General features: G+C 46.7%; 1 protein-coding gene across 2 annotated transcripts in view; it reads right to left on the minus strand.

Moving 5' to 3' along the window:
- col27a1b (collagen, type XXVII, alpha 1b) overlaps window positions 1–15,369 on the minus strand; it is a 598,999-nt gene that overhangs the window by 405,774 nt on the left and 177,856 nt on the right. For both annotated transcript variants that reach the window (XM_041193458.1, XM_041193459.1), the window contains exon 11: window positions 6,718–6,771. In XM_041193458.1, coding sequence (XP_041049392.1) covers window positions 6,718–6,771 — 54 coding nt within the window. The remainder of the gene's footprint in view (window positions 1–6,717; window positions 6,772–15,369) is intronic.

Below are 15,369 nucleotides of genomic sequence, written 5' to 3' on the forward strand. Positions count from 1 at the left end.
AGCAGTGTGTACCATGTACAAGATGTACTGCAGGAATGCACCAAAGTTCCTCAGGTAGCACCTTCTAAACCCATGACCACTATCATCTAGAATGACAAGGGCAGTAGATACATGGTAACACCACCACCTGGAAGTTCCCTCCAAGTCACTCACCATACTGACTTGGAAATATATCGCTGTTCCTTCACTGTCACGGGGTCAAAATCCTGGAACTCCCTCCCTAACAGCACTGTGGGTGTACCTACACCACATTGACTTCAGAGGTCCAAGAAGCTAGCTCACCACCACCTTCTCAAGGGCAATTAAGGATGGGCAATAAATGCTGGCACAGCCATTGAAGCCCACATCCCATGAATTAATAAAAAAGAATTAAAAAAGGCAAATCAAGCCCTAGGCTTTATTGTTAGAGGGACAGAATTGAAAAGTATCTAAGTTATGCTCAACCTACACCAAATCTTGGTTAGACCACAGTTAGAGTACTGATATGGTTCTGGTTGCCATATTATAAAAAGGACATAGAGGCACTGAAGAGGGTGCAGAGAAGACTGATAAGGACGATACCAGAAATGCATGGGTTTGCATTTAAGAAAAGGATTGACAGACTGGGCGGCCGGAATTTTCAAGCCCGGGGCTGGCAAACTATTGAAATCTCCCTTCAAATTGGTGGGACTGAAAGATCCTGCCAGCTGGAAAATTCTGGCCGGTGTCTTTTGCCTTGAAGAAGAGAAGGCTGGGCGATGGCCGAACAGAGGTCTTTAAAATTAGGAAAGGCTTTGATAGAGTGGATACAGAGAGAATGTTTCCTCTTGTTGGGAGCTCATAACTGGAGGCCATCAATATAAGGCAAACACCAAGAAATCCAACGTGGAATTCAGAAGATAGTTCTCTACCCAGAGAGTGGTGAGAGTGCGGAACATTGCCACAGGGAGTCGTTGAAATGTATAGTATAGTTGCATGTAGGGGGAAGCTGAATAAGCATATGAGGGAGAAGAGAATGATGAAAACCATGGTAGATTAAGATGAGAAAAGATGGGTCAAAGCTCAGGTGGAGCATAAACACTGGTTGGTCTAAATGGCCTGTTTCTGTGCCATACATCTTATGTAATCCTATGTAATCTGTCTTCCAACCAGCAGGCTGGAAGTTTCACTCATTTGGGGACATGACTTGTTTGCCTAAGTTGGCAAATGTGATCAATTCTCAGCTCAGCTGCTGGAGAAAACTTCACTTGATAAGAGGGCAATGCACCTTGAAAGAAGGAAGGATCTGCTGTTGGAAACCTTGGTCCTATTGAAGTCCATCTCGTGCTGGGTAATAATGGTACAGCCTGATGATAGGGAGAGGGTCTGCCTCAGCTTGTACTTGCTCTCCCAATTGGACAATGGTTCAGTATTCCAAGCATCAAAGACATGGTCGCCAGGTAAGTGTTAAAACGAGATAGGGGCCTGGAAATTCAGTCCTCCTGTCAGCATACACATCCTGTACCCAAATGGATTTGTCTCAGGAACCCTGGATATTAGACATCAGTAGAATGGAGATGGTGCGGTGGAAGGAGGCCCAAAAAGTGCAAGCAATAAGAGCTCAGGCACTTGCTGGTGTCCCCACAGGTGCATGAAGGCCTGAAGGATCACTGTCCTGGGAGGGAGGTGGGTTGGATGTCAAGAGAGAACGGTAGCTTGGCAGGAGGGTTTACACAGTTGAGATACCTGATCACGGGTTCAGCCTGGGACTGGTGGGGTGCTGGGTGTCAGGAATCTTGGCAATGGGAAATTGGAGGTTGGTTATAGGCTGGGAGGGGGAGTTTCTAGGGAGGGGTTCTAGTGACTGGGTGCAGTGGCATTCTGGAGTGTGGTTAAATGTGGGGTTGAAAGAAACACGCCTTCTCCTCCCAGCACTTGTTTAAAGGCAAACAATTTAACTTTCTGTGTGTTGTCATAGGTATTGGCTGCCTCAGGGTAAACACAACTTGCAGTGGGGACTGCAAGCATGTGTTCGGCCCACATGTGTAAAGGGCCCAACTCTTGCTTCAGGCTTGAGTAAAGATCGTGTCTCATCCTCTCAATATGGCGGGTGGCGCACATCTGGTCGACTCAAGCAGCATCTCACCAAAGCTTATGGACTCCCTGCGCACAGATACGTGTCAGGTCCCAATGACGTATTTGGGGCAGGTCTGCAATTTTAACTGGGCAGCCTGAGCGGGAGGCTGCAGCAGCGTTTCCACTTGGGGATGCCAGCTAGGAAGGTTCTTCAGGGCCAGGACAGGTAAGCTTTCCAAATTCTAAAACTTTGGGTGGAGTGCTCCTACCACGTCTCGGAAAGCCTAGGCCTCACTTGCCACAGACTCGATCCTCTTCCCGATGATGAGTCCCTGTGGGGGGAGGTGGGGGGAAGGGGGCAGAGGCATGCAATGTTTGTCACCTACGCCCCGCAATGTTCCACCACTTCCTGCTGCCGAATCCCCGCTTGGAATGGGATGGGACTTAAATGAGGCCTGGGAATCCATATAATACTAGGCCTCATTTGTAGAGCTGGTGGGAGGGGTAGGGGGAGTAGGGGGGTAGGGGTGTGCGGGCTGAGCTTGTAACTCACGCAACTACTCACCCACCAAAGCCTTCCCGTGGTACAAATCCCAGCCTTATTTAGCAATGATTACGATGTTGTAGTGTAAGGAGTTCAGTGTATTAAGCTTAATAGCTTCTATTGCGGTGCAAGCTACACTGGGTAAGGGTCAACATTGCAAATAATGGGCATAATTTCTCCCTCGTCGAGCGGGTGCGCGCCCAGCCCGAATGGGAGTGAAAGAGTGGTGAGCGTCCCGACGTCACCGGGCACTCTCGCGATATTTTGCTCGGCGGAATCGCAGGAGAGGCGGCAGCACAGCCGCCAACAAAAAGGCCTATTAAGGCCGTTAATCAAGTAATTACATCGAATTTTTCGCTGCCCGTCCAACCACAGGTGGGATGAGGTTTCGACCAGCGATTTAAAAACTTTAGGAACTCATTTTTAGCATGTTCCTGCTCCCGTGACAGAGTCACATGAGAGGACGTGTTTTCCTTATTTTTCAATTCTCTATTTCTCAGGTCAAAAATCTTCAGCTCCCCTGTGGCAGCTCTGTGCCTTCAGGGAGTTTTTTTTACTGAGTGCGCCCTCAGCGCGCTCCTTCCTCCCGCTACCACCCCCCCCCCCCCCCCCCACCCCGGCAGCGCTGAGGTCATCAGCACGGGATTCACGCTGTCTGGCCGTTAATTGACCAGCCAGCGTGAGATCGCAGGCAGCGGGGACTGTTCCGCAGCCGCTCCCGGCCCTGCCCTCCATGCCCGCCCGATGCGGGGGAGAAACCTTCAACTTATATGAGCTGAGTAGATTATAGTTAGTTTGAGTCCTGGTAACCCTGAAGTGTATGTGATCATCCCACCTCCAACACTTACATTTTCTTTTAAAGGGACCTCAAGTCAGATTGTGCTCCAAGAAGACGTGAATCAAATTGCTTACCTTTATATGAAAAATGTGCTGACACTTCATTTACGTTTTTCCCTCCATGAGGGATTAATACTTTGATGTGACGTGAATTTTCTACTTTGCAGCCCAGACAAAATAAAAGGCAAGGAAGGAATTTTTTTTTTTACACTGAATGGCAAGCTGAGTAAATAACTCTGTTTAGTTTATACTTCCCCATAAATGTGACTGTGCTGAAGCATTTCTAGCTCAAGGAAAATGAGGGCAATGTGTCTAAAAGACAAGGTGCCGTCGCTATGCTTAACGGTTCATACGAACAAGGAGCAGGAACAGGCCATTCGGCCCCTCGAGTCTGCTCCACCGTTTAATAAGATTGTGGCCGATCAGATGGTAACCCCAAATCTGCATCCCGCCGATAATCTATCACCCCCTTGCTCACCAAGAATCTATCCACGTCTGACTGATCTGACTGTAACCCCCGCTGCCCCCAGTAACCCTTCACTCTCGTTTATCAAAAATCTACCTACCTCTGCCTTTAAAATATTCAAAGAGTCCGCGTTCACCGCCTTTTCAGGAAGAGAGTTCCAAAGACTCACGACCCTCAGAGGAAAAATTTCGCCTCCCCTTATTTTTAAACAGTGACCCCTAGTTCTAGATTCCCCCACAAGAGGAAACACCCTTTCCACATCCACCCTGTCAAGACCTCTCAGGGTCTTATATGTTTCAATCAAGTCGCCTCCTACTCTTCTAAACTCCAGCGGATATAAGCCTAGCCTGTCCAACCTTTGTATTTTATACACCAATGTATTTTATCAGCAGCCCCATTTCTTTGTAGATCAGTATTCTGCAGTATGTTGGTGAAAATATAGGGGGGGGACTATTAGCTGCCGATGGGGTTGAGCACAGAGGCAAATATTCAAGCTGCAGTCAGTGTGCTAGTTTGCCCACATCATCACACTACCACTATCCTGGAGGCATGATGGAGGGGGGAAGGGATAGGGCAGGGATACCCCTGCCCACCAGCGGCAGGTAGCCAACTGACTTGGTTAATGGCCATTTAAGGCCTATTGTCGGAGGCTAACTGGTATTTTCCGGTCAGCCTCCAGATTCCCCAGAGGCAATGGGGAACTGTGCAGCTGCCTAGAGGTAACCTCCCGACGTCAGATAAGGGTTGTTGGGAAGGTGTGGTGGAGGGGGGGGGGGGTGGGTGGATATTGAGTTGCAGTGCTCCCGGCAGGCTTAGAGGCCCTTCCTGCCTGCCTTCAACTGCAGGTACAAACCACTGTATGGAGGGTATACCCACCGCCACCCCCCCGCTCTCCCCACACCCACTCTCCCCAACCCCCCCCAACCCCAACTCTCCCCAAACACCCCACCACTCACCAAAAATGGTTGCCTGGCAGCTGAGGGCTTTTTATATTTTAAATTTTAAAAGGTTGGAGAGAGAGCGCCTCCATCTTGGGGCATGCTTTCCTTCACTCACCTGAAAAGGCAGCTTGCTGGTGCTTCTGAGCTGAAGGCCTCCCACTGCCTCCCATCCCCACCCCCGCTTTGACAGTCCACCTGCCATCCTCAATTGGATGGTGAGCCCACCCTCCGGCCACTAATTGGCCAATTCGAGGTGGCTTCCCTGAAGCCCACAAGGGAAATCATACCCATGGGATCATTAATAAACTGCACTTATTGTTACAAAATCAATATCCAGACACATGTACGCTCCGTTTTCAGGTTTCATCAGATGGATGGGTTCATTTCCAGCTGGATTTTTGTTTTGTAGATATTGTTGGTCTGGCAAATGTGAAAACATCATGGACAAGTTTGTGGTGTCAAAAGTTCCAGCCACTCACCAACTTCCAACAGGTCTTAAGTTATGCAACTGAACCGTGAGAGGTCACTTATTAAACATGGTGCTGGGCTGGAAATGGGTCTCTTTAACATTATAAGCAAATATGTCACAGTAACATTGCCAGGGCATATTGGAAAATTATAAACTCCAAAAAAGAACCCCAGGTTGACGGAGTAGGAGGTAGATGCGGTGGTGATGGCGAAGGAGGGACGGGAGAGTTAGGTCCACAAAGTGCTTCATATATGGAATTATGACCAACCTAAAGAGGGAAGCAATGGTATAAAAGACAATTACCAGGCCTGTCCTTACATAGACCTCTGCGGGTCGCCAACTAAAAAGGCAAGTTTTGTAAAGAAAGCCTTACCTGAATGTGGACCCAGAGAGAGCACATGACAGTGGAAATTGTGCCTGATTTACTGAAGGAGAAAGCCCGGTGCCTCAATTGAGCTTTTTGTAATCGATGCCAACTTACTGTCTGGTCTCACTCAACAACAACTTGTATTTGTATAGCACCAAATGTCCCAACGGGCTTCACAGGGGCATTATGAAACATAAGGAGACATTAGGTCAGATGATCAAAAGCTTGGTCAGGGATAGGGTTTTAAGGAGGGTCTTAAATGAGGAAAGATAGGTAGAGAGGCGGAGAGGTGTAGGGAGGGAATTCCAGAGCTTAGGGTCTTGGCTGCTGAAGGCAGAGCTGTCAATAGTGGAGTGATTAAAATTAGGCGTGCTCAAGAAGACAGAATTAGGCGAGTGCAGATATTTCAGAGGATTGTGGGGCTGGAAGAAATTATACAGATAGAGAGGGGTGAGGCCATGGAGAGATTTGAAAACAAGGACGAGTATATTAAAAGTGAGGTGCTGCTTAACTGGGAACCAATGTAGGTCAGGGTGATGGGGAACGAAACTTGATGCAGGTTAAGACACGGGCAGCAGAGTTCTAGATGACCTCAAGTTAACAGAGTGCAGAACGTGGAAGGCTAGCCAGGGGTGTGTTGGAATAGTCAGGTTTGGAGGTAACAAAGGCATCGATATAAATTTCAACAGCAGATAAGCTGAGACAGGGGCTGATTCAGGTGAAATTGCAGAGATGGAAATAGAGAGGGAAACAGGCGGATATGAGGTTGAAAACCTCTCAGGCTTGCTGCTCCCACTTGCTGGAAAGATTTCCCACCTACACTAACCAGTAGGGAATTGACATGGCAAATACCAAGGTGAAAATCCAAATTATAGAGCTGGAAGTTAATGTGCTGGTAAATACAATAGTAATGCAATTAGGGAACTATTACAGAGCAGTTTCTCTTTAGAAAGTGCTAAGACAAAGGCAGTTCAACATTAATATGGATTCCTTCTGTTTTTTTATTCAGAGAGGTAATGTAGATCTAGATACAGCATACATAGCAAAATAAAGACTTACTTGCTTTCCATCTGCTCCCGGAAGACCCATTAACCCTCGTGGGCCTATGAAGCCCTGTAGAAAGAGGAGAGAAGTGCCATCAGTAGATCTTGTAGAACCTCAGGGATGTCAATGCGTTTATCTGGCTCCATCGATGCAGCGAAGTGGTGCAAGTGATGAACAAAGCCTTGAGGCAAGTGTATATGCCCATGGACTGCATGGTGCTGGCTTCCACGATGTAGTCCAAGGGCACATACCCTCACACCAGGGATCGAGCTGTGTCGGCCGCACACTGTTGCTAGAAACAAAGATAACATGAAAAGCCGACCTTGCGTTCCGTGGTAAAGGGAGTAACAACTTGATTAATATCATAGACACCATATTATATCCTTGACATTTCCACTTCAGGTCAAATAAAGAGGTCCATTCAACAATGAAGCGTAGAAAGCCACCATGTAATCCTTCTCTCAGGTTGAAGACTAAATGTCATGTGGGCTATTGTTCATTCTCTAGCAACACAACTAGAATATCACATATGCTGAACCTGCTCATACAATGTAGACAAAGTTATCTTATAATTAATCTTTCCACAAAAACTTATTTTAATTCCAGCAGATGTTCATAAAAATAACCTCCCTTAGCTAAGCATTACTATAAACATTCATCTCTTTCATTCTATTATGTTGGCCTGGCATAAGCAAATGTGGATATGAATTTGGGGCTGTATTGATTAAAGAAAAAGAGGTTTAAGAAAGGATGTTCAAAATGATGGAGTGATGAGGCAGGGGAGACAGAAAGTGACCACTTCCAGAGGTTCTCTTTCTGCATTATATAAAAGCAAAATACTGCGGATGCTGGAAATCTGAAATAAAAACAGAAAACGCTGGAAAAACTCAGCAGGTCTAACAGCATCTTTGGAAAGAAAAAAGACAGTTAACATTTCGAGTCTGTATGACTTTTCTTCAGAGCCCTGAAAAAGAGTCATACGGACTCAAAATGTTAACTTGTTTTTTTTTCTCTCCACAAATGCTGTTAGACCTGCTGAGTTTTTCCAGCGTTTTCTGTTTTTGTTTCCCTCTTTGCATGTAGTGTCCTCTTTGTCTGAGGGCTGTTCATCATGGCTCCATGATGCCACAAAATCACATTGGGCCAAGTTGAAGTGGTAAAGCCCTAAGAACTCCCTCAGCAAGTAGATGGATTGAGCCCAATTCTCGGCTTCCCAAAACCAGCAGCAGCAGATCAGTGGTTTGGAGCTATTAGACACATGCTGCAACCTACTGAGCTAACCGGCACCCAGTTTCCAGAGATTAGGGATCTAGAACAAGTGAATATTGCTTTAAGGGGAAGCTGTGTGGGAGAAAGGAAAAGAAGGTTCTGCTGATTGGGTTAGATGAAGAGGGTTGGGAGGAGGTTCACTGTGGAGTATAAATACCGGCATGGACCAGTTGAACTGATTGGCCTGTTTCTGTGCTGTCATTACTATGTCAGTTTAAATGTGAACACTTTAGAATAGAGAGCAGGAGAATCTTCCTTCTTCTTTACACAAAGAGTTGAGAAAGGCTGTGGAATGCACTACCAGAGTTAGTGATTGAAGCAGAGTAAATTTTAACTTCAGCCCAAAAAGGACTTTGAGTAGACATTATATGTCCACGGTATCCAATGTCGGAAAAAACCAATGTTGGGAAAAGGCACTGCTGGGAAACTAGAAGTCCAGACTATTGAGCCTTAATTAAGCTGCAAGCTGCAGGTGCCAAACCTCTGATCCTGTTGCTGGTTTTAGGGAGGCCAAGAACTGGGTGCCTCTGCACGGAACCTTCTAGTAGGTCGAGCCTTCTCAGGGAGGTTGGGAGGGACGAAGTGAGAACTGGCCTGGCAGCAGACCACTATTCTTTTGTTGAGTTTGGGGATGCACTCTCACTGAAAAACCCCTCAAAGAAAAGATTCCAGCATGTTTTTGGAGCAGCGGGTCCATTGAAGGACCTCCATATTGCACATTTCACTAGCTTCCAAACTAGCTTTGGGTGGGAGTGCTGGTTGGCCATTTATAAAGCAGGCAGTCTAAAAATTGAAATAGATGGGTCTTGGCCGTCAAAGATATCCACTCCATTTTTCACAGCCAGTAATCCATTCTGAAATGGGTAAGCCACAGATGGAACCAAACCCTGTGTCAACACTTAATAGTTTGGAAAGATGGTTGAAGGGAATGGGGGAAGTGGAATCAAGACAGGCAAGTATCTGTAGGACTACAGATCCTGTAGAAAATAAACACAAAGAGAGACTAGTTGTGCCAAACAGCTTGGTTCTATGAAGTAATTGCTATGCAATTATATCTGCTAACAGTATCTCTATATCCTAGCACTTAAAACATTCTAACATTTTCCTAAACAATGTGATCACCAACCAGTATGGCTAAAAACATTCAGCTCAATAAAATAGTATGTTCACCTTGTCCAGACCAGCATTACCTTGCACATTCATCTCACTAAGTCAACAGTCTCATTCAACCACACTTCACTCCAAATAGCCCAGTTCCCGAAACACAAATCAAATCCCAAATGGTCTCTGACAGGAGTATGTTTGAGGTGCGGAATTGTATTCTGAATTGCCCGCCTGACAATGCCAACAATTCACTTCACAAATGACCCAACACAGCTTTCCACAACAGCTAACTAACGTCTCAAGAGCTTCATTTAAACATCAGGAGTGTTCAGAAATAAACCAGGAATTCAGAACAGAGGAAATAATTGACATCTGCAACCTAGCAAACCATCATTTGGGAATTCAGAATTGGAAATATTTTGAAAATTTGCACACACAATAAATCATATTCTTTAACCTGTATGCATTCCTGACTAACTATCGCATGGGCTGTTGTTTCTTTCAAGGCTAGTTTGTACTGCTTCCTGTTCCTGCACTAAAGTGTCAAAATTGAACTCAAATTAAGTTGCCAAATTTCAAGGTTCAGTCCTACAACTGACATGAAACAAACCATTGCAATTCATATACCTGTCCTAAAGATAAAAAAACATGCTATGCACTTCTGAAATCCTAAATTAGTGGATTAAGTTTCAGTCCGATGAGTCAATGATGAATATTTCATGAATGAAGACCAATCAATGAATGTTTTATATTTTTTGAATCTGAGGGTGAGGATCAATAGTCTAATCTGCTTTACAGCTGAAATGCATCTCTCTTCTGATTAGGTGTGCTGTGCTGCATTTCATCACTCTCCCCAATTCCCGTGGACCCTTCCATTCACAGGCAGTGGGATTCATTCTTAAATTCCTCAATCACTGGTCAATATGACGTGTGAGGACTTTCCAGAAGCACAGTTTACCTTTAGACCACTTCACTGGCCTGGGCCTAGTCCTCCCCAAAGCAAACCTGTTAAATCCTTCTTTCTGAATGTTCTTCATCCTGCCTCCTAACACAGAATCAGTTCCAGAGCATTAACCATTACCTGAAAATTCTGCAGCCAACAACTGGAAGCTGACAGATGACTGGAAAGGGGTCTAGTTTTTATAATAGGAAGTATTTCTTTATAACTTCACTATCATTGAGACAGTGCACCAACTGTAAAATTATAATATGACCAGTCATGATTTTTGGATTAGCTTAACCAGTATTAGTTCTACATTGGGGAACAGTCAAAATTGCTCCCACAAAGAGTAAATCGCTTGACATTATTATGGATGGAGGTAAGTCAATTTATATTAATTGTTTGAACTGAAGATGGGTTAGTTGCTGACGGCAATGGAAAGTTAAACAGTTAGAACAACCGATCCTTGTTACCAAAGAGGAAAAAATGAAAGGGCGGGACACTCAAGGCTGTTCACTCTCACTTTCTAACAGCCGCTGGTACAGTGGAATCGACAGGGCTTGGGAATGGAGCACCTGCCTGCTTTCCGACCTGAATAATGAAGTGCATTGTCCATCGGAGGAATCTAAAGAACTGAAGCAATATGGATTGAAAAGCTCTGAATGTACTTTACACGGTCGAAATACAGAATGAGCAGAACGTTCTAAATCCTAACTTTCCTGACAAGGATTGGGAATTTGTTTTGTGAGGAAAGTGCTCACTTCTTGACTTAATATGCCAATCCATTAAGGAAAATTTAATTTTCAAAGAAAGTACAAGAATTGGTTAAGCCAAGAAGTGAGCACTTTCCTCACAAAGCAAATTCCCAATCCTCGTCAGGAAAGTTAGGATTGAGAACGTTCTGCTCATTCTGTTTTTTGACTGTGTAAAACACATTCAGAGCTTTTCAATCCATATTGCTTCAGTTCGTTTGATTCCCCCAGTGGACAATGCGCTCCATTATTCAGGTCAGAAAGCAGGCAGGCGCTCCATTCCCAAGCCCTGTCCATTCCACTGTACCAGTGGCTGTTAGAAAGTGAGAGTGAACAGCCTCGAGTGTCCCGCTCTTTCCTTTTCTCCTCTTTGATTTAAAACCCCATCTCAGCAGGGAACCTCTTGGCAGTAAAAGGGAGACTGGGGACCTGCCAAGTGTGGAAACAAATATTGCAGACAAGAACCTATATTCCAATACTCTTTGCCTACATAACAATAGTAATTGCACATCAAAGTAATTCACTGACAATGAAGCTCTTTGGGACATTCCCTAGAGAGGTACAATAAGCACATTATAAATGTAACACTTTCTCTTCCCTTTCATTCCAGTGACCCAGTGTGTTGGAGCACCAATACAGTGAACTATTGTATCAACTATATTTTTAGATATTTCGAAATGACGGAAAGACACTAATAGTTTTGAAGGAGTGAACGGTACATCACATCTAAATTGAAAATTTTCTTCCGGCCACACACACAGCAATCATTTAAATATCAAAATGGTGGCGAAATCCAGCTTTGTAGTTAAGCTTCCAAACTCTCAATAAGTTTTGGAATTCTTGGGCAGGATTTTGCCCATGTTGGGCGGGCTTGGCGGAGGGGGGGGTGCGGTCGGGAAGTCAACTGCTGCCCGCGACTGGGGCCACACTATGATTTCACGCTGGCGGGCCAATTAAGGCCTACGTGGGGCTGTTGAAAACCTCATCCCGCCCGTGGATGAGGTTTCCAAAAAAAAAAATTGCAAAGGCCACTTGGCTTTTTCACCTGCCCACCAACCGTAAGGCTGGACATATAATTTCTTCTTAAAAGGCTGCCCACTCTGGTGCGCGCCCGCCGGCTGAAATATCGCACGACTGCGTGATGACGTCAGGACCCTCGCCCGACGTTTTACGCTTGGTTGGCTCGGGCGCATGCCCGCCTGCCCAGCTGAAGATTCAGCCCCTTATATTTTTGAGTGAAGAAGGAATAAGTGCCAAAGGCTTAATGCTCAGGGCGGGATTTCCTCCTTGGTGCACCAAGTGTGGCAGCGGGTGTGAAAAACCCTCAGTGGCGGGTTTTCGCACCATATTGTCCCGCTTCCCACCGCATTAGTTAATTATGCCCCATGGGAAACCCTCCAGATCACGGGCGGGCGGCTTCTGATTTTCCCACCCCACCGTGAGTTCACCACGCTCTCACTCGGGGCACCATATTTAAACAGTAGCCGTGCACAGTGTTCTCAATGTCTGCAGCCCAGGGCTGCTCCCTGAAAGTCAAGAAGACGGCAGACACCAAGTTTGCTGACGCCTCACTGGAACGCTTGCTGGACGCCGCGGGGGCCCGCCACGATGTCCTCTACCCCCGTGATGGCTGGAGGAGATGCACCAACTTCACCACTCCGGCTTGGGAGGCAGTAGCAGCGGTGATCAGTGCTAATGCTGCACAGAGGAGGTCAGCCACCCAGTGCGGAAATAGGATGAATGATCTCATCCGTTCCGCCAGGGTAAGTCAACCATCTCATCACTCTCAACTAACACACTCACAAATCCATCACACATTCACAGGAATATAACACACTGCCAGTTCAAGGGATATCACCATTCACTCTCACACATACCTTCTCCATCTGGGCTCATCTACTCTGGAGCTTGCGTTCATGGCTCCAATCACCACCCATGCCAGGCATCCTTACCACTTACCCTGGCATGTGTCCTGCTCACACTCTCCATCTGTCTTTATGCAGGACAAACTCGCACACAATCACAGGGAAAGGTCCCAGACTCGGGGTGGAATGCCAGAACTCAAGGTCCTCACTGCATTCGAGAACAGAGCCATCGAGCTGGCCAGAGAGGATGTGGACTGTGCCTGCTGCGATGGCGAGGTCGGTGGCAAACACCCATGTGAGGATCTTGCACCAGCTCATCCCTCAAACAACGATACTGAGAGTGCATTGTTCTGTTTTACAGCTGCCAGCCATGCACTAATTATCTCTGCTTTCTTTCATGGGCACCCCTGCGAAGCACCCGAGGTCCTCAACCAGCCAAGCCCTTAGCTCGAGCCCCGACATCATCTCAGATGAGGAACCCAAGGACATCAACGTTGAAGACCCATCACAGCACTCACCCACATCCTCCACCAGCGTAGAGACACGCACCTCGGTGGGACAAAGTTCTAATGCAGCCTTGGGGTCACATCTGGTGCACAGCAGGCAGGGGCAGGGACATCTGAGGTCGCCGGCATTCGGAGGATTGCCGGAGGCCACGATTCTGCTGAGTCCGAGTCAGATGACGAACCTCTGAACTTGGTCCTAAGTCAGTTGGTGGAGCTGCAGCAACAATCACGGGGACATCAGGAAGGGATGTCAGCTGCGTTCCTCAGATTGCTATAGATGACGGAGGAGTCCATCCACATTCAGTCTCAGGTGATAGCGCCAGCTTGCCAACGCACCGAGGTCAACACTGGGAGGACATCAATCCTGCACTACTGCAGGAGCAGCACTCCATTGCTGCAGCCATTGGTGGCATCCGTCAGTGGCTACACCTGGAGGGGGAGCACCTTTCAGCTCTGAAGAAGATTCATGCAGACTCAACACGTTAACTCTGTTTCTTTCTCCACAGATGCCACCAGATGATCCGCTGAGTCTTCCAACATTTTCCGTTTTTATTTCAAGTTCCCAGCATCTGCAGTATTTTGGTTTTATATTATATTGATCTCACTCCAGCTGCCCCTTCTCTTCAAGTAGTCAGTCAGGTGCCCTCCAGTACCCATAGGAAGGACCACCAGCAGCTCAACACCCCGGGGTCATCCACCCAGGTGACTCCGGGAGTGTCCAACTGATGCAAATCCCCTCCTCCCGTGTCCCCATCAGCTCCTGCTCCACAGGCCGAGGAGGCTGCAACTGGCCCACAGCAGGACCCCGAAAGCAGGCCGAAATCCTCCACGTATCAGCCCTCCAGAGGATGCCTGCCAAAGTCATCACAGACAACAGTACATAGCAGTCAGCAGGCTGCCTGTAGCTCGACTGTGGGATGTCAAGGGATGCACCCAGATGTGGTGGTGGGGTTTGGAAGGTTAAAAAATTTAGGAGCACAATGGTGGCACGGCTGATCACATAATGTGTATAATGTTGACAAATGTAAATAGAATCGCACCAATTTCACATCTCCTCTTGTGTATATCACCTTTTTACGATGAGCTGTGTTGCTGTCAATCAGGTGTGATACCATGGTGCCTCCCCCCACTTATCACATATGTCACTATCATAGGTCTCTCATCTATGTAGTGTGCTTCCATATCACCACAGTGTGTGCCGCTCTTCAGATCATTCTCAACCTCAGTGATGCCTTGACCCTAATGTTCAGTGTGCTTGTGGGAGGAACCTCGTTCACATGCTTTGCAGGGTCATGTCATGTTTGTTCTTGGCTGTGTAAGATTAAAGCAGAGGTGTTCTCCTATCTCGTCTGCATTCTTGAAAGGTGAAGGTGTTGTGTAGAAGGAAAGATGTGTTTAAGCATGGAGAAATGTCATGTATCATGCAACTCCATGTGCTCTCTGTCATCTGTCAGGGTTTTCACGCTATGAGCCCATAGTCAGCTTGTGTGCGTTCCTGTTTACTGACTTTCCAAGTGTACATCTGCTAAGCTCACCAACAAGTGGGAGCACCTTGCCACCCCAAGGTGTCAAAGTTCTGCCCCTCTCAGCCACATTAGTGCCTTGGTGCTCGAACCTACAGCCTTGATTGTTTCTCAACCTGTAATTGTATGGATTGTGGCCACAAGGCTTTCGTCATAATGTTGAGATGCAGCGTTGTTCATCCCATCACCTAAGCACTCGCCGAGACATGTGATGCTCATTGCAAATGGTGATTTTTGGCAGTCAATAGAGCCTTTGTGCATGCTGTGGAAGCACATATCATAGCTTTAGACAATGTTGAGGGGAGCAATGGGATAGCAGCAAGGATGTACTGAAGCTAAAGTCTGCTCTTTATTAGCAATGACTCCTCACCTTGAGGGCCTCATGGTGTCTGAAAATTTTGAAGTCCACAAGGGCCAGAGCTGGCCACAAGGGCACAATGTGTGACTTAAAGAGGAGGCATTTTAATGTCTGGCCCACAAGTGGTTGAACATCACCATCCTCAGGTGGTCCCCATGCATAGTAAGGTGAGGGTAATAGAAGGCCAGCATCCCTAACTGAGAGTGCTGCGTGTTAATATGATAGAGAAGAAGGCAACACAGAGGAATGAGTCATCTCTGATTAGATGCACACCAGCGAAACATCCTTGGCCCAAGTGTTACCTATCAGTTTCACCATCAAGGTTACATAGAATACGTTGTCCCATTGCT

The sequence above is a fragment of the Carcharodon carcharias genome, chromosome 8 (assembly GCF_017639515.1).
Source record: "Carcharodon carcharias isolate sCarCar2 chromosome 8, sCarCar2.pri, whole genome shotgun sequence".
Lineage (NCBI taxonomy): Eukaryota > Metazoa > Chordata > Chondrichthyes > Lamniformes > Lamnidae > Carcharodon > Carcharodon carcharias.